The 18,232-nt window shown below is 40.2% G+C and overlaps 1 protein-coding gene and 1 long non-coding RNA gene across 2 annotated transcripts in view; one reads left to right on the forward strand and one right to left on the reverse strand.

Annotated features, from left to right (window-relative positions):
* The window catches only part of LOC119471608, a 192,577-nt gene that overhangs the window by 91,533 nt on the left and 82,812 nt on the right, over positions 1 to 18,232 (forward strand). The window lies entirely within an intron of this gene.
* Positions 5,360 to 18,232, reverse strand: part of TRIM44 (tripartite motif containing 44) — a 129,072-nt gene continuing 116,199 nt past the window's right edge. The window contains exon 5 of the mRNA XM_017530507.1: positions 5,360 to 10,034. Within this exon, the coding sequence (XP_017385996.1) occupies positions 10,007 to 10,034 (28 nt within the window). The 3' untranslated portion in view covers positions 5,360 to 10,006. The remainder of the gene's footprint in view (positions 10,035 to 18,232) is intronic.

The following is an 18,232-nucleotide window of genomic DNA, read 5'->3' on the forward strand; positions in this document are numbered from 1 at the left end:
GGAGGGATAAAAGGGAGGGGGAGCCTGAACTCTGGATCACTTCTGACTGCCTTGTGAACTAGGCCAGGTCTCTTATTTGCTCTGCAAGTCTGACATTTGACAATGGGCCAAGCCTGAAGATAGACAGCAGTTTTGCATGTCCTCATGAAGCTGTTTCAGTGATTAGAAAGTAAGTCATTGTGAAATTGTCTTTTTCTGAAGGCAGTGACTGAAAGCCAACAAGCCCATGACTTAGCTATTCAGAGGGGCATAAACATTCCAGATGGATTTTCTCTTTGTCCCAGAAATGGCAAAAGACAGACAATTCTAGGAATCCTGACTTCCTTATACCACTTAAACATATGCAACAGCGGATCCCCAGGTGCCCTAGTTCTTCTTCCACGTGTTGTCCTCAGAATAGAGGTAAGAGAAGGAGATTAACAGGCAAGCTTGTTTGAATACATAACAGGCAAGTATAGTTTGGCCACAAGTGGGCTAGGTATACTTTCAGAAGGAATTCCTTTATTTGATCAGACAGGTCAGAATCTTCCAGGGAAAATAGTAATTTTAGGAAAATAGATCAGAACCCACCTGTTATCAAATAGGAAATTGGCTTGAATGTTGAGAAATACCCATTTTTATTGTTATCAGTGGTTTATCATCCTCCCACCTGAAACTACCCTACTGACACTCCCTATTGCCACTACTGCCACCAAGTCAAAGAGAGTCTCATTCCTCTATCATTGTTCTTCCTACTTAGAAGCTGAATTTCATGCTAGGATATAGCCATCCAACTGGGTCTAAAAGGTCTCATCATGTGTGGAGAGAAACCAAATACAGAAAATTTACTTCCAATTAACACCTCTGATCTCCAGATGTCCTAAGAAAAACAGTGAGGCAGCAAATGGCCACCCTCAAGCCAGAAAACCATACTTGGACTCAATGTTCTTAAGAGCCAGGCAAAGTAGCTAACCTCTTCTTAATTTGATCTCCTGGCTTGGGACACATAAATGTTTAACTACACTCTGGCTTAGGAAGGAAAGCAAGCAGAGGTGAACGTATCCTGTAGTGGCAAGGCTTCAACAGACCACTTGTCTCACCCTGAAATATGAAGAAGCAATGCCTGCTTCCTCAAGCTGAGCAGTGCCCAGAATTTATTAACTTAAAGCATGATGTGAATTTGGGGTCTCAGCCAGGTATTGAGAAAAGGTGGACAATTTCCTCTCCCTCCCTCCTCCTCCTCCTCTTACTGCTGATTGTACTGTTGAGAAGTGAATCATGATTTAATCCCCTCTGTTGTTAAGAGTATTACAAAATTCTGGTTGCAATGAAGTCATAAAAATATTTACATAAAAGAAAAGAAGATGGATAGATAGAGAATGTTATAGCAAGTGACAAAACTCATCATTACCACCAGCAAAAGGATAGGTATGGAAAAATCCTTGCCTGGATACCAAATGGGATGCAGCTCATTAACTTAGACTATCTCTCTCTATAATCAACATAGCACGTTTTTACACTCATGCAGTGTTGAAAGCAGTGCATGATGGGAGAAAAGACAGTTCTAGTCACATGCGTCTGGGTTTTTACATTTTAGCATCACCAGATCAGGGCCAGGTTACCCCAGAATGCTCAATGATTCATGAGAAATGAATCATGTCTTCATTCCAAGGCTTAGTATATGCATTATACCATTATTATATGCAAGCAACTCTTTGGTTGACAGCTCCAACATGGATTAAGGTCAAAAGTGGCCCTGGAGACCAAATTCCCTAGTGAGGAATTGCCACATGACTTCATGTGTCCCTTGCTTTTAAATTCTTTCTTCTCTTAGAACCAACCAACCACAAGCTTTTCACACTGGTATTATATCTACATAACGTTTATTCTTCTTATAGCAAAAAGCTGGAGAAATACAAGTGAGAATCTGTTATAGAGGTTAAATTGTGTTACACCCAACCTGTGCTGAGGGTCCAGTTTCTTTGTATTATGCTCCAATTTTGTTGAATGACTATTGGCTAAAATAAATGGACAATCGACAGGGGCTTAGAAATAACAGGGATGCTTAAGTGACTTTTATGGTAGCAGTATTTGTTTTAACAGAATTTGACCTGTGTTCTAGTTATTAGTTTTATTCATCACATTGGAAACTTGGCATTTCCATTGTTCATGCCATTATATGCAAAGCGCTGTAGCATGAAAGTCACTTACAAAACTGTGAAAAAAAAAATTCTAAACACCAGAGGCTCATAAAACAATAAAACATCAGCTAGGGGGATATATATTGTTTGATTTAGCTAAATATTCTGGATGGTCAATGGTTTATTTAATTCCTAAAAGTTTTTTTTTTTAACCACTGGGATGTAAATATTTCTAAAATGTTTGATAGACCGATTTTTGCCTTCTGAGCATAGTTATTTTATATACAGTGCACAGGATCATCATTTTGAATATAATCATATTGTCCTATGATACAGCAAGGCTCTTAAAGATTGAGATGTGTATAGGCTGTTTTTGGCACTAACCCCCTATATCTGGGCTTTTGGAGCTTTTCAGTCTACTCAAAATTTCTGTTTTCTCTATTGCTGTCCTTCTTTTTCCTTCTTGTTTCCTCTAGAAGTCTGTTTCTCTCCTTTATATTTGGAAACATGTGTGAAGTGGCCAGGCACAGTGGCTCACACCTGTAATCCCAGCACTTTGGGAGGCCGAGGCAGGCATATCACGAGGTCAGGAGATTGAGACCATCCCGGCCAACATGGTGAGACCCCATTTCTACTAAAATTAAAAAAAAATATTGGCTGGGTGTGGTGGTGCGTGCCTGTAGACCCAGCTATTCAGGAGGCTGAGGCAGGGGAATCACTTGAACCCGGGTGGCAGAGGATGCCATGAGCCATCATCATGCCACTGGACTACAGCCTGGGTGACAGAGCAAGACACTGTCTCAGAAAAAAAAAAAAAAAAAAGAAGTATGTGTGAAGTAAGAGCAAATAGGTTCTGAGTAGGTGCTTCATGAGTAGATGTAGAGCCTTTGTCTTATGCATTTGCTTTGTGGTATTTATTTCAACTGCTTGGAAGCATTGTTTGCTTACTTCTTAATTCTCATTTTTGATGGGTTGAGCAGAGGCTCTAGATTTTTCTAGTTCTGTCTCAATTACTCATTGTCAAACCACCAGTTTAGATTTTGTGTTCAGGAAATAGGGACAGGTGAAGCTATCAGGTGGCTAAGCCCTAGGTAAATGAGTTGCTATGAATCCTGAAATGTTATAAGGCAAATGGTATGCTGTGGCCATGACAGTTGAACTCAGTAAGTGAACTTTAAAACAGATAAGCTCCTTTTGCTGTTTCCCTTTCCAAGAATATGAAGCTGGCCTGATGTCAAGCAGTTGGAGAGCCTTCGAGATGTTTAATTAAATCACAGACTCAGTGTCAGAGCTGGCTGACTTTCAGGAATCTAAGGCCTTAGCAAAAGAAGACATAGTTTTGCCTCTCTTGTTGATTTCCTTATTTATGGCCTTGGAATAAAGAAGATAAAGCAAGTCTAACAGTCTTGTCTTCCGAAAGTGCAGTTTCAGGCCATAAGAAAATTTCACTGCTATCCTTAGACTTCCTTCCCTCAATTTTACATGACATTTTCCAGGCTATACAAAGCAAGACCTTCTTTGCAAAGGGCAAACTCCGTTGTCCCACGGCCATACCGTACATGTGTGGGGGTAGGTGTAGGGGGATCAGTGTTGTTATTCACCAATACAAGGTGGAATCAGTGCAGCTAGGAGAGAAGAGATTAAGGAAAGAAGCTGCGAAGTCTGCTAGACCTGGGTTTAAGTCCTGGCTTCCTGCTTATTAGGGTGTAACCATGGTCACAGTACTTAATTCTCTAAATTTGATTCCTGAGCAATAAAGTGGGGAATGATAGTATTGGTGCTGTTACAATTATGATAATGTGAAAAACAACTAGGAGAGTGCCTGGCCCAGAGAAACAGCTAAGTGACAGCTCTTATTATGAACAAAAATGAATGCTTTAAACCTTGAGATTACAATATTTAACAAGTACAGACACTTAGTGCAGCCTGTTATTGACTTCAAGCAGTCTTTTGATTTTGTTTTTATTTCTGTGACATCTTCTCTTATTACAACTTTCTGTTGGGTGTCTCTAACTCTGGTGCCTTGTGAAGGCCAGGAGATATTCCAGACAAGCTGAAATTCTACCTTTTTGTGAGTATAAAGGCAATGGGGCCATGTATAAGTTGGACCAAACAAAGAGTAATAAAACAAAGTAAGAGAGTTGTAGCTTTCAGAGGGAAAGATAAAACAAGAAAGGGCTGAGGCAATGGATGTGGTATTGAGATGCTGGCACCAGGAAGCAAGGAAGAAAACCTCCAAACACATTGTGGTTTGTTAAAACACTGAAGACTCTTAAGTGCTACAGTGGCAGGCAGTGTCACCCGACCAGGCAGTAGTGTCCTCCACAGCTGGGGAAGGGGAAGTAGGGCCTAATGATTGCTCCTGGAGACAGAGAGTCTGCTGTCCTGGGCTTTACCAGCCTGGCTTGTTGGGTAACCTTGAGCAATTTATATCCCTACATGGACAATTTCCTCAAGGTTCTCACACAGTCTGATGGGTGATATATTTGTTATCTAAAGGGTCTGATGAAGATATATTTGTTAAAAGAAAATTTAGAGGAGAGTCCACAAACTGCCCCTCCAGACATACTTGCTGGTGGGTTTTAGGATTTTTAAACATTAAATTTTAATGCATTTAGACAGGGCTTGGTATTTTCTAATTCACACAATATCTACCGTCTTGAGTCTTCACATTTGGCTCCTGAAAGCCTCTGAGTATATGACTTCTGATTTCAATGGATTACAAACCAGATTGGAATTGCTTCATTTACAACTCAATTCTATTTCTTCATCAACTACATGCAAATATGTACTTCTAAAGTTTCACAAAACAAAGATTTTGCTGGCCTAACTGTAATTTGCTCTATAATGACATATTTTTTTTTCTAGAAAATATGTCAAAAATTACAATTTGACTTTTCTTGTAGTTCATCCAAACTCTAAAGCTTTAATGTTATTTGAAAACATAATTCAGCACCAAGTAGTTTTTTGGTTACAATCTAAGTTGCTCATAAAATTTAATCTCGGCCTCGATCGTTTTGAGGAGAAAACATATCACTAAGTAATAATGATCTTCAGTCTGTTCTTTTACCACTTCCCAGAGATCTCCTAAGGCACTCTGGAAAAGTCAGAAGTAAATTAGACTCCCACATCTGGTAACCAAAACACCAGCATCTTTAGCATTACCACAGTGAAGTATGCAGATCGTCATGAATATTTACACCTTGCAGGGTCCTTTGTGCACAACTCGGAGAAACAAATGGCATTTCCAGTAATAGTTTATTGATTTCCAAATGCACAGGGGCGCCGAGTCCGAACATCCTGGGATAGCAGTAAATCTCTCTTACAAAATAATTTACAGTATGAAAATGATATACTGAAACATTAACTCAAATGCGTAATTCCCTTGAAAGATTCAGTGTTCCCTTGTTTAATGTAAAGGGTGGAAGGGGAAGATGACTAGGGAGGGAATGTGACTATGCACAGGAAAATAGGCAGAGGACAATGAATTCATTGGTTCTCCCCACTCATGCAGTGTGGCCTGTCACTGTAGAAAGACTGGTCAGATTTAACTCTCATTAAGTATTAGTCCCGTCAAAGTCATATCAAGCCCAGTATGGGCTCCGTGGCTTTTTTTGCACCAATGTACCCACAAATATCTTCAGTTATTTTCATTTTTCTGCTCTGGGCCTTGTTCTGTTGTTTCTGGTATGTTCTCAGTTCCAAATGATACTATCTTACCAGGCAGGCCTCCAGAAGCAAGAACTGCCTGAGTCTTACAGGTTCTGGAATGGGACAGGGTTAGGGGTCTTCATAAGCACTGCTGGATAAAGGCAATAATAATGAGATCTGAAGTCTCCCCTATGGGCCTTCTTCTTCTCTTAGGGCTGGGCTGGACTCAATCCATAATGAGATTTTTTTAAACATAAAAATCTGACGTTGTCAGCACACAGTAAACATGCAATTCATTTTCTTATAGAGAAGCATGTATTGAACGGCCATTATATGAATGTGGAATTTCAGGAATGGCAAGATAATATTTTCTACTTGGGGAGAGAGGACTTCCTAGACCCTGCCACTACTACATGATCATGAATTCTGCATTTGTGCCCTCAGGTCTAACTTGAGTAGTTAGACTCTCAGGTCACCAAAATGGCTGGGCATCCAAATTTCCTGTGTTATTAAACATCTTGGAGGAGGGCTGGAGTGCAATTTCCTTCAGGGCTGTCACTTTGACTCAGTGCTTTAGGAGCTAATAACTTTGCTAGAGAATTGCTCTTCTTGTAAGCAAGTACCTAAGCTCCAACTATATGGCGGCACTTGTAATTAGGGCTGACAGAAACCTCTGAAGTAGTATGCAAGATCATGAAGGGGCTGCTTTGCGTTTTCCTTAGTTCTCAAGTATTCCATATGTGGTGTGTGTGGATATATATGTATGTATATACATATACACACATATCACACTTGTCATTTAGTCGTTTATATATAGGTACACACAACCACCACCAACCCCACACCACACATAAACAGGAATCAGTAGAAGAGTCCAGATTCACTGGACTTTGAATCGCTACATCCTCACAGAGCACACTGGCGGCTAGGTTTACTGAAATAGGAAGATTTCCTTTTCTACAGCAGAGAAGCTGCCAACGTTTTCAAATAAAGTTGAGTAGAGAGCAGAACACCCTTTACTTTTACTACTGCTGCAAAGTTCTGTACCCTTGAAGGTCAAGAAACACCTTTTTATGGAAGACGGGCACAAAAAAGGAAAGGTTCTCCCAGCTTCTGGGGGTGGGCTCAGGTCAGCAAGGTGTACTTAAAGTATCTGCTAAAGGAAAGAAATAAGGCTACCACAATGCCATTTCTGAGCCCTAACTACAACTGTGAAATGTCACTTTGAAAAACATTCATAAATTGGGATGGTCAGAGTGCAGTGGGAAAACTGGAAGCCTCTTTATCCTTCTGTCTTTAGGTGGACCAGGGTATATGGTACAAAATACCTGTCCACAGAATTAGGGAGAGCTGGGTTCAAGATCCGGCTTGAGTATTTCCTACCTGTGTAACTTGAAGCAAGTGACTCTAATGCTCCCCATCTGTTTTATTATCTAAGAAATAGGGTGTCGTTTAGGGCCTGGCTCACAGTTGTTCCTTAATATAAGTTATTTCTCTTCTTGAGCTGTCAAAGCTGAGACTCCAAGCACTTCTTGAGACTGTCCTGGATTTAATGATATCAAACCAAAGTCCCCCCTCAGCATCCAGAAATTCAGCATTTGAAAGGTGGCTAGATATTGCTGAGTATCTGATTGATTCTGGAGACATTCATTACCTGCCTCCCTTGGTGACATCTCCTTAGGGGCTTCTGCAAACCCTGCAACCTGCAGCCAGGCAAGACACAACTCTGAGCTCTCTAACTTTTACTAACCTGGCAGGAGGGAAGCCTCATCATGCTGGGGCTTAAGGCCAAGCAGCATGCTCCAGTTCTGGGGGAAGGTGGTGCCACTGCAGGAAGCATCCTAGTTCTTACATTGATAAATGCTGCTGGCAGGAACTTAGGAGCCTTGGCAAAAGCTGCTGTGCTGTGTTTAATGCTTCCCTGGTTAAAGTTTTATCAGGTGCTGAAGACAGCAGGAGCCTATAAAGCAAATCTCAAACTCTTTCTAAGTAAAAGCAAAAGTGCTTTCCTTGAGGATCACAGAGATATGATAAGTTACTGAGACAGGTTAGCACATATTTTTATATTTCCATTTATATCCACTGCATAAAGGCTTGAATTTCCCAAATACTGATTCAAAGTAATAACATATGATCAGATATGGACAGCCAATGATCTGTCCATTGCTAATATAAGGCTACTATTTGGAGATCAAACAATGATTATTGGGGAAAGACAACATGCTTCTAAATCCTAAAATCTTTTTAATCTTCTGATATTTAAACTTTGAGAGTGACCACTGGTCCTTCTTTTAGGGTAGTTTTGTTAGATATGACTGGAGGTTGTAATTAACGGTATGCCAAATTCTCCAGTCTTTGCAGAGATAGGTAAAGCATCAAAATTGTCTTAGCCATTTCTTCGCCACAAGTTTGAGAGAAAAACACTTTTTTTTTTGTTTTAAACATTTCAGACTCTGTTTAGCCCCAATATCCTGACATCTTTAGTGAGTTATGACAATCCTAACCTAGACGCATATATGCCTGGGAGCTTCCTGGCCTCAAAGGAATAAATCATTTCACAGCATTCACAGGACTGAAAAATAAATAGGACTCCTACAGTAAACAAGTATTGTTTCTGTTTCAAAACCATCCTGCAAGCACAAAAATCAGCTGGCCCTAATGCTTGTAATAGGTACACAGGTCACATGCAGACAGGCAGGCGGGAAAAGGGATTTTCCCCCAGTGCAGGCTGCTTTGGTTTTGCCTTAGAGGCACTAGAAGTCTAGGTCCCAGAGTCTGCATGGATATGGTTCCCGTTGTATTCCTCATAAGTGAACACCAAAATACCATAAAGACAGAGAAGAGTGAACACATAGCCATTTGCAAGTAAGAAGTACCTTTCAAGATTCCTATTTTATCTTGACAGTCTATGTGTATGAACATTTTATTCTATAATATAACTTTTATATAAAAATAAAGTCATCTCCTGACTCCAAACTATTTGGTAAATAAAACTGATGCTTCAAGAAGATGCAGGTTTTTAAGTTTGCAGTTTTATATTCCCCTAGCACATCCCTGCTTACTTGGGAGTACAAAGCTTGGTTGTAAGAAACTGTGATTTGGGTGTAGAGAAAAGTAAGGAAGTCCAACTTCGGGTGTGTCTCTGTTACTAAGAGGAGAGCGAGATCCAGGGTGTGGGAGATTTGATGGTCTGTGGGTAGGGGGTGCCACAGGAAGAAGGGTTCTGGTTAGAGTTAAAGGAGGGTATATATCTTATCTGCTGGGAGATGAGCTGAATTCAGAACACATGGAGTGGCAATAATTCTCCCTCTACTGCATTTAAGCCAAATTAGGCTAAAATGGGGGTGGGACTAGCAAAAACCTACACTGAAAATTCCCATTTGGTAATATACATTCCAGCCCTTAATACTGTGATAAGCCCATAAAACCTGCAGAATTCACCCAAATAATTCTGGTTCTATTAGATCCTTTAGTGACTATTTTGGAAATTCAAGCAATTTGAATTCGGAAATACTGATTTCAACTGTTAATCAGGTTTCTTTGGTCCTTTTTCCCCTCCTAGGGTCATTTCCTTTCCACCTCCTCAATCATTTTTTTTCACTTCCACAGCACTGAATTATGAATCTCAAGTCCTGGGTAACTTCATATACTAAAAATATCTCTTCCTAAACTTGAAATCTTTCTCCAACACCTTTTCCCAGTCATCCATCTTAATTCATGGCACATTTTCACAAACATAGAACTGGACTTTTAGGGGCTGTCTACATGAGTCAGTTTGGCCCTGCCTTGCCCGCATTTATTTCATGCTTCAATATGAACAAAATTGGGTTTTTGTTAATAGCCAGGGAGAAAACTCTGACTTTCCTTCAAGATTATTCCAGATCCTTCCTAACAAAGCATACTGTTTGGCTGTAAAATATTTTAGGGGCTGGCTTTCCTGAGTAAGTTCAAAGCAGCCGTTGAGGGATTACCTGAAGGACCCTTAATTGCTCCTGGTGGATCAAACGGGCTCTTTTCCTTGACCTACCACAAATAGAGGATGAGAAGCACACAGTCAGTAAGCATAAAACTGGTCATCCCTTGGAGAGATAGGTGCCTGCTGTGGATCTGGGGACACATCCGGTGGAAGTACGTTTGTTGCTGAGCAGCTTTCACAGAAATCAGAAGCCATTACATACACGCTGTCACATACACACGAGGGGAGGGGACGATTTTCCACTGGGGGTAGTAAGCCTTCATGTGTCCTCTTCTTCACTGGCACCACTGCAAAAAAGAAAAAAAGGAGAACCAGGTGAGTTAAGATATCACAAGAAGGGAGGCAGCCTAGTTTACTGGTTGATCGCATAGGCTTTATGTCAGACATACCTGAATTTAAGTCTTAATACCACGATTGAGCAATATGGCCAAAGGCGAGTTACTTAGTTTGTTTAAATTGATTTATCTGGCCACAGGGGGAATGATGATAAAACACACTTTGAGTTACTAGAGGATTAAATAAAAGAATACATATAAAATGCACAGTACCTGGTATACACTAAGTGAGGAGCTATTTAAAGGAGCAGGTGAGAGTCCTAATTCTGTTAAACTTAACTAAAAAAGTAAATAGCTGGTAAAAGTCAGATGTATGATTTCCTCTAAGCCTTAAGCCATCTATTAGGAGAGAAAAAACAAGGAAAAGCTACTATCATCCACACTCTCAATGGCACTTTGCACTTGGAAAAAAATCCAAGATGTCAACTCATGCCATAGGGACATATCCACCTCATCAGAGAAGGCCTCTACTTAGTAGGACTCCCTGGTGACTCTCTTATTTCTTTCATAGGTCTTATGACATTACATAATTTATTTGTTTGTGATTTACTCTTCTCTTTACCCCTGACTAGAGCATACAAGAATAGCACTACTATTTATTAACAATGTATATCTAGCACTAGCACTGAGCTGGGCATATAGAAGTGCTGCATAAATAATTGTTTTTAAAAAGGAAGTGAAATACAAACAAGAAGATAGGGAGGGAGGGATGGACACAACTGAAGGGACTGGTCAGTCATTACTGCCCTGGCCAGGGTATACCAGACGTTACGGACGTTTCAGAGGCCAAAATGGGTTGTCAAGCCCCAGAGGCATGGCTAGTACCTCAGCTGCTCAGAGTTACAGCACCTCTGGCTTGGTCCTGGGAGAGAACACTGTTGGTACAGGGATTGGGGCAAAGAAGAAGGCAGAGCCTGAAAAAGCAGGAATGAGCACACTCTGAAGGGCAAAAGTATGTCTATATAAAACCTATGCTCTTTTGCATCCATTTGGGAAAGACTTTAAGGGAAAATATCTTAGGCAACAGATTTCTAGAACTTCCACTAAAGGCAGAAATATTTCAAGAAACAGGTTCTGCAAGTTAAGGTAAGTGTATGCTAGGAGCCAAAGAACCAACTCAATAATCTTCAACATTTCAAATTGCACCCTATTTCCACTCCCTTTTCCTGCTGGTTATACAATCATGGGATGAAGGGTGCATGCCAGCAAGAGCTGGACAGTGGGCTGTCATTAAGGAGCAGTATCTAATGGCATCTGTCCCAAAGGGAACAAAATGTCTTTTATGAAAGCTTCTCACCAGAATCAAGGCAGAGCTGGAACTGGCGCCATAGTCTCCCCCTTGGTATTATATCCAAAGCAAGCTCTCATTGTTCTCTTGTCAGTTTTATTTCAAATATGAGGGCAGCATGGTGACTCTGCCCTAAGCTGCAGTTCACTTTTTAGCCTTCTTAACTTGAGATACATAGTTTAAATGTTTAAACGTTCACGAACCTAATGAAACTGTATACAGAATTTTATCTGTGTGTTCCTTTGAGAGACGCCATACTTTTCATCATTTTCTCAAAGAAGTCAACAACTCCTGCCAAATTGGGAATAATCAAATTATAAATAAACTCTTTTCCTGTTGCCAGGTTCTTTATTATAAGATCTGGAGAGTGGCTTGGGAAAAAGGTCTGAAGTCCTGACCGAGAAAATCTCTTCTCATTAACTTAAAAGAGACCTGTTCTTGGGCCTGAAACTTATCTCACAGTTTAAAACATGAGATCTTAGGATACTGGCATATCATTTACTGATTATTTCATTTGCTAAATATTTATTGACTGTCAACCATGTGTCAGTCATGATGCTAGGTGCAATAATGAATAAGATGGACACAGGAGTTGCCCTCTAGGACTTTAAAGCCTAGTAGGTGAGATACAGGCTGGGGGAGGGAGGGAGAACCTTTTATATTCCATAACAGCATCTTCAAAGAAAGCATCTTATTTTTATAATAACTCTCTTCTCACAATAATAAAGAAGAAAAGAGGTTATAACTGAATCTGTAACATAGAGCTTTGCTCAGCTTGTATGCGGTCTCTCCTGAAGTATTCAACAAGATAATTAGTGTGTGGCATCCTCTCCTCTCCTGAATGTTCTTACTTCACTTTGTATATAAGCTAGTCTATGTTCATGAGATTATTTATTTACTTATTTATTTTTCAGACAGAGTGTCGCTCTGTCGCCCATGCTGGAGTGCAGTGGTACGATCTTGGCTCACTGCAATCTCCACCACCTGGGTTCAAGCAATTCCCCTGCCTCAGCCTCCCGAGTAGCTGGGATACAGGCACATGCCATCACACCCAGCTAATTTTTGTATTTTTAGTAGAGATGGGGTTTCACCATGTTGGCCTTGAACTCCTGACCTTGTGATCTGCCCACCCCAGTCTCCCAAAGTGCTGGGATTACAGGTACGAGTCACCATGCCCGGCTGTTCATGAGATCTTATCTTAAATAGTCTATAAAAGTCTTCACTTTCTGCAAGGGAAGTAGTATAACGTTCCACCTCAGCCACTTACAGTGCTCGTCGGAAACATCTAGCAGTCACACTGAGACTTATAACTGGAGTAGGACGTCAGAGGTTACTAACGGCTGTTTTATTAAAAAAGATAAAATAAAGGTGTTAGGCAAACAACCCATTCTACAGCAGGTAATTACCAATGAGAGAGGCAATATTACATAATTACTTTCATGTCACCAGCCTGAACTAGGTTCAAATCCCTTTTATGAACTAATAAACTGTGGGAACTTAAGTAAGTCACCAACCTCCCTGAATCTCAATTTCCTCATTGAAATGCTATCTTCCAAGGTTACTGTGGAAGCTTTATATGTTTTATGCAATACAAATGATAAAAAATGTTGCTCCTCTTCTTCAACCCACCTTCCTTCTTATCCTGAATAAAAATCTGCCTCTTCCTACCTTTCCCCCAATGTTCCTAGTTCTGGCAGCTGAAATGCTACATTCCAGAACACGTGTGTTTCTATCCCCAAATGCCCTTCAAATATCTGGAGAGCAACAGTACCCTGCCTTGCTCACTTGGAGAGTTTTTTAATGACAACCCCAGACCTAATGAAATACAGGTACTAAGTAGAAAGGTTGAGTATCACTCTGACCCTTCTAGGTGGCAGGTCTCAAGAAAAGTCATGCCTGCCAAACACTGGTGAGAACAAATGCTGGGTGAAGTTTAATTTGGTTAACCAGCCTTAGCTCAGTCACTGATCTAGCTTGAGGATACTGCTGTATCTAAAAATGGTGGCCTTAAAACTGGGTTATGGATACTCTTGTGGTATGTAATTACTTTCCAAGAAGTATTTGGGCCTGAGTAACTTTAAATGTCCAAATCCTTAACTTCCACATACACTGTTTCGTAAAACTTACTTTCTCAGAAACATGCCTGTGCTCTGTAAGGTTCTTGTTTCAGCCACTCCCCCTTTCCAGATAACCTTACTCCCACACTTCTGCAGAAATGCTACCTCTCACCCTTCTGAATCTTAGCACATAACAATTTTAGAATGTCTCCCTTAGAGGAGTCCTATGAGAGAAGGGCAAGAAATAATAAGAGACAGTCTCTTTTTTCACCCAGGCAGGAAACTCTTGGCAAGGCTGTGTGTTTTCTCTACCTATCCATCGATCTAACACTTCAAATTCAGAAGTGAGATAGATAGTTGTCATGAGGTGTGTACTAGTATTTATTTGAACTGAAAGAAAATGAAATCAGACTTAATCCCGACAGAAAGCAAGTCTGATTTGGCTGGATGGTTTGACCATCAGAACTGGCTTTGCCAGTTAGATTATATAGTACATCTTGCCTGTAAATTTAATAAGCTAAATTCAGAGTACCAAGGTTTTGACAAAAATCTGTACAAAAACTCATATAAACTACATAATGTCAGCAATCACACCATTAGCAACTATTTACACTTGATATATAATTTCAAGAATTAATTTAAAAATGGGGAAAAGGCACATACTTTTTCTTTCTTTTAGGTGATGTCAAACCAAAAAATTTAGCTAAAGGAACTGGGAGCTCCTAAATTATGACCAGGAGGGTGGTGTGAAATTTAACACTTTCTTGGTTGTGGGTAGGGGTTGGGGTGACAGAATGAGACTAAGGTATCTCAGTCAGCAGAAAGCTGTATCCCTTCTGAGTTGGGTGCATGGTCTGATGTGGTGCCTGTGGAACTGAAATGTCAGAGACATGCCTTAAGCCCCACATTCAGACCCTAAATACCCGCTGATAAAATGATTATATTTTATCATCATCATTTTACAGTGTTTCACTGTCTGACAGTTTTGTAGTTAGGCTGTATAGATATGCAGCTCAGTTTTTCAGCTTCTGTCTCCAGTGCTGTAGGAGTATAAAGGGGAAGTTAATAAATGTGGCAGCAGAAAAAATAGTTTCTTTTCCTAAGCATGTAGTATAACTTAATGTGACTTGGCCTCACTCATGTCTGCTGAGCTCTTGGGTATTTAATTAATTATTGCTGTAAAAGGATTATTTAACTCAGGAAGATGGACAAATTAAGAGGTATTGACAAGGGAGGAAGGCTAGATTCAGCTGAAATTAAAAAATATTTAATATTCTCCAAAAATTATGCTGCCTGGGCACTGTACAAGGAGCTAACTGGGAAGTCTCACTAAATGTCTGAGAAAGTGGTTGCCTAGTGGCAGTAAATGTGCGATCAGCACCGCTGGGGAGATAGACTAAACGCTTGGATCTAGGGACCTTTCTCTACCAAACAGAGTTCCTTCTTTGTCCCCTCTGTCCCACACTCACCTCCCCCAACAGCCTGGGCTGAAAATAAGGGGGTTACTGTGCTTTAAGGGATCTGAACTTAATAAAGCAAAATGTCCTTAGTCTATTTTAGCTTAACTGAGAAAAACATGAAAATACTACAGTTTTTGTCCTGGTTCTGCTGTGTGACTCTGGGACTCAGTATCCTTATACGAGAAATTAGGATGCCTTGCATTTTAAGCAAAATTTAGGAAAACTCCACACCAGACAAAAGCTAATAAAGCTCCACTCCAACATACAGACTTGCTGAGCTAATTAATTTGCTCTCATTTATACAGCTGTCTCTCTTAGCTTCCTGTGCCCCTCTCTATCCTCTGTCACCATAATCTGAAGGAGAGCCTAAATGTTCCAAGTCCTTTCACCTCTTTTTCTGGCTGGGCCCAAATACTGAGTTGATGACTGATACTGCCTGATCATTACCTAGTGCAGACCCAAGAGTAAGCTCTGCCATAAGCAAAAGCCTCATGATTCTTTATTTCATCATGAGTCTTAAAAAAAGTTGGACTTGGCTCTAGCCTCACTGCAATTCCTTCTCAAACCACAAGGGCTTTTCTCTCTCTAGTTTGCTTCTACTTTATCCTATAAGCCTTCTCTCAGTAATGGCCACTATTCACAGAGGACTTACTTAATGTTCCACGAACTGTGCTAAGAAATCTATAAACATTAACTCAGTAATAGCTTCTGGTATTATCTCCATTCTACAGCTGAGAAAAATGAGGCCCAGAGAGGCTACAAGAAGTGCTTAAGGTACACAACTTGTAAATAATAGACCTAGGTTAAGTAATCAGACTCTAGAACCCTCAGAAGTGAACTGAACTTGCATAAGAGGTGAGCCTGTATTTTTCTGACCCCTAGTTATCTAGCTGGTAAGTAGCAGCCATCTAAGTTTTCTGAAGCAGAATGTTTTCACCTGAAAAAATGGGATATTAATACCTACCCATCAAGAGATGGAAGATACAAGCAAGTGCTTTTTTGAGATGAAAAAATGCCAGAGGATTACTATAGAAGAAGAAGAAATATAGCCCTGAGTTTGTCTCAGCCCTCACAGCTGACTCTGTCTCTCCAGACCTATTAAGGGACCTCTGAGAGAGGCTTGGGTCTCCAGCATGACCTCAAGCGCACACTCTGACCACAGTGCCATGTTTGATTTCCATGTTCCTTGTAGCCTATTTACTGTTTTTATAGTTGGCTACCTTTCTTGCACTTGGCAGGGCTTGTGTGGGGATGGCCTACTTCTATGGAGGATTAAAAGGAGCCAGCTGGCCTGCTAAGGCCTTGCCCTGGAAGAGGGAGGTGGTTGAATGGAAGTAACAGGCAGGCTTGTAGCCTGCCAGTGTCCCGTCTGCTCTCAGAACTTCCTTCTTTAGGACTGAGTCCTTCACTGCTGCTGGATTTAGAATGGCATCATTTACAGCCTTTTTTAAAAAAAATTCAAAGAGTAACTTTTTCTTTTTTATTGCTTTTTACTTTCTGTAACAAACAAGTATTCATTCCATAAAAAAGAAAAAAATTCCATTATATTACCACCAGGGATAATCACCATCAACACAGTGAAGTATATTTGCCCATACGCCTTCTATACATATATAAAAGTAAGCATCTTTTATAAAAATCAGCTCCTACTTGACAGGCTCCTTCATAGTCTGTTTTTTCCACTCAGCTATCAATCACAAATGTCATATCAAGAAATATATTTCTATAAGATTATGATTCATGATAGATTTCTATGGATTTATCATATCTAATATTGGGCATTTAAATTATTTCTACGTTTTCACCATTACCCACATCTCGGTGACACACATCATTGTGGATGAATCATCCTTGGTGATTTCTAAAGTAAAATTCCCAGGAGTTTCCTCCTGGGTCCAAAGGCATGTTTGCATTTGTTTTATAAGCTTTAATTTTTAAAACAGCTTTAGATTTACCAAAAATTGCAAAGATAGTACAGGATTCCCATACCTAGTCTCTCCTATTATGAACATCTTACATTAGCATGTTACTTTCGTTGCCAACGAACTGTGAAAGGAAAATAAATCTCAGGACCCCAAAATCACTAAGCCAAGAGGAAAAGTCAAGCTGGGAACCGCAATCAGCAAACCTTCCCCCCATTCTGTTCTTAAATAAGGTGGCTACAAAAAAAAAAAAAAAAAAAAAAAAGCTACATACCTCCCTCACAAAGGACAGACAACACTCAAAGTCATCCCTCTGCTCATGTGAGACAAATGCATATCCAATTGCTTCCTTTGATTCAGTGGAAGGCTAATCAGAAACTCAAAAAAATGTAACCATCTGTCCTTTATCTACTTATGACCTGGAAGCCCCTCCCAACTTCGAATTCTCCTGCCTTTCTGGACCAAACCAATGTATATCTTACATATATTGATTGATGTCTCATGTCTCTCTAAAATGTACAAAACCAAGCTGTGCCCTGACCACCTTGGGCACATGTCATCAGGACCTCCTGAGGGTGTGTCCTTAACCTTGGCAAAATAAACTTTCTAAATTGACTAAGACCTGTCTCAGATACTTGAGGTTCACAGAACCATACTGACACATTCATACTAAGTTTCTATTTTGAGATTTCCTTAGTTTTTCCCCCAATGTCCTTTTTCTGCTCCAGATTTCACTCAGAATACCACATTTAATAATTAAGTCTCTGTAGGCTCCTCGTGGCTGTGACAGTTTCTCAGACTTCTTGTTTGTGACGGTGATGACAGTTTTGAGGGGTGCTGATCAGGTATTTTGCAGAATGTCCCTCAATCAGAAGTTGTCTGATGTTTTCCTCACAATTAGGCCATGGTTATGGGCTTTTGGAAGGAAAATTACAGAGGTGAAGTGCCATTATCATTACATCATATCAAGGGTTTATCTATCAATATGACAGCACTGCTGAAGGTGACCTTGACCACCTGGTTGAGGTAGTGCTTGTCAGATTTTTCTATGGTATAGCTACTCTTTTTTTCCCCATTCCCACAGTGTATTCTTTGGAAGGAAGTCACTATGAGCTGCCTATACTTAAAGAGTTAGGAATTACGTTCCCTCTCCTGGAGGGTGCAGTATCTATATTAATTATGTGAAATACTTTCTAACATGAGATTTCTCTCTTCTCCATTTATTTATTTGATCATTTATATCAGTATGGACTCATGGATGTTTATTTTATTCTTTAGGTTACAATCCAATATTACCATTTTGTTACTCAAACTGCTCAGCTTTGGCCTTCGACAGCTCTGTTAGCCGGCTCCTGTGTTCCACTGACATATCCCCATCAACGTGGGTTTTCTGTTTGTTTGTTTTTGGTGTTTGAGCACTCCC

This window comes from Cebus imitator, unplaced genomic scaffold, assembly GCF_001604975.1.
Source record: "Cebus imitator isolate Cc_AM_T3 unplaced genomic scaffold, Cebus_imitator-1.0 Scaffold66, whole genome shotgun sequence".
Taxonomy (NCBI): Eukaryota; Metazoa; Chordata; class Mammalia; order Primates; family Cebidae; genus Cebus; species Cebus imitator.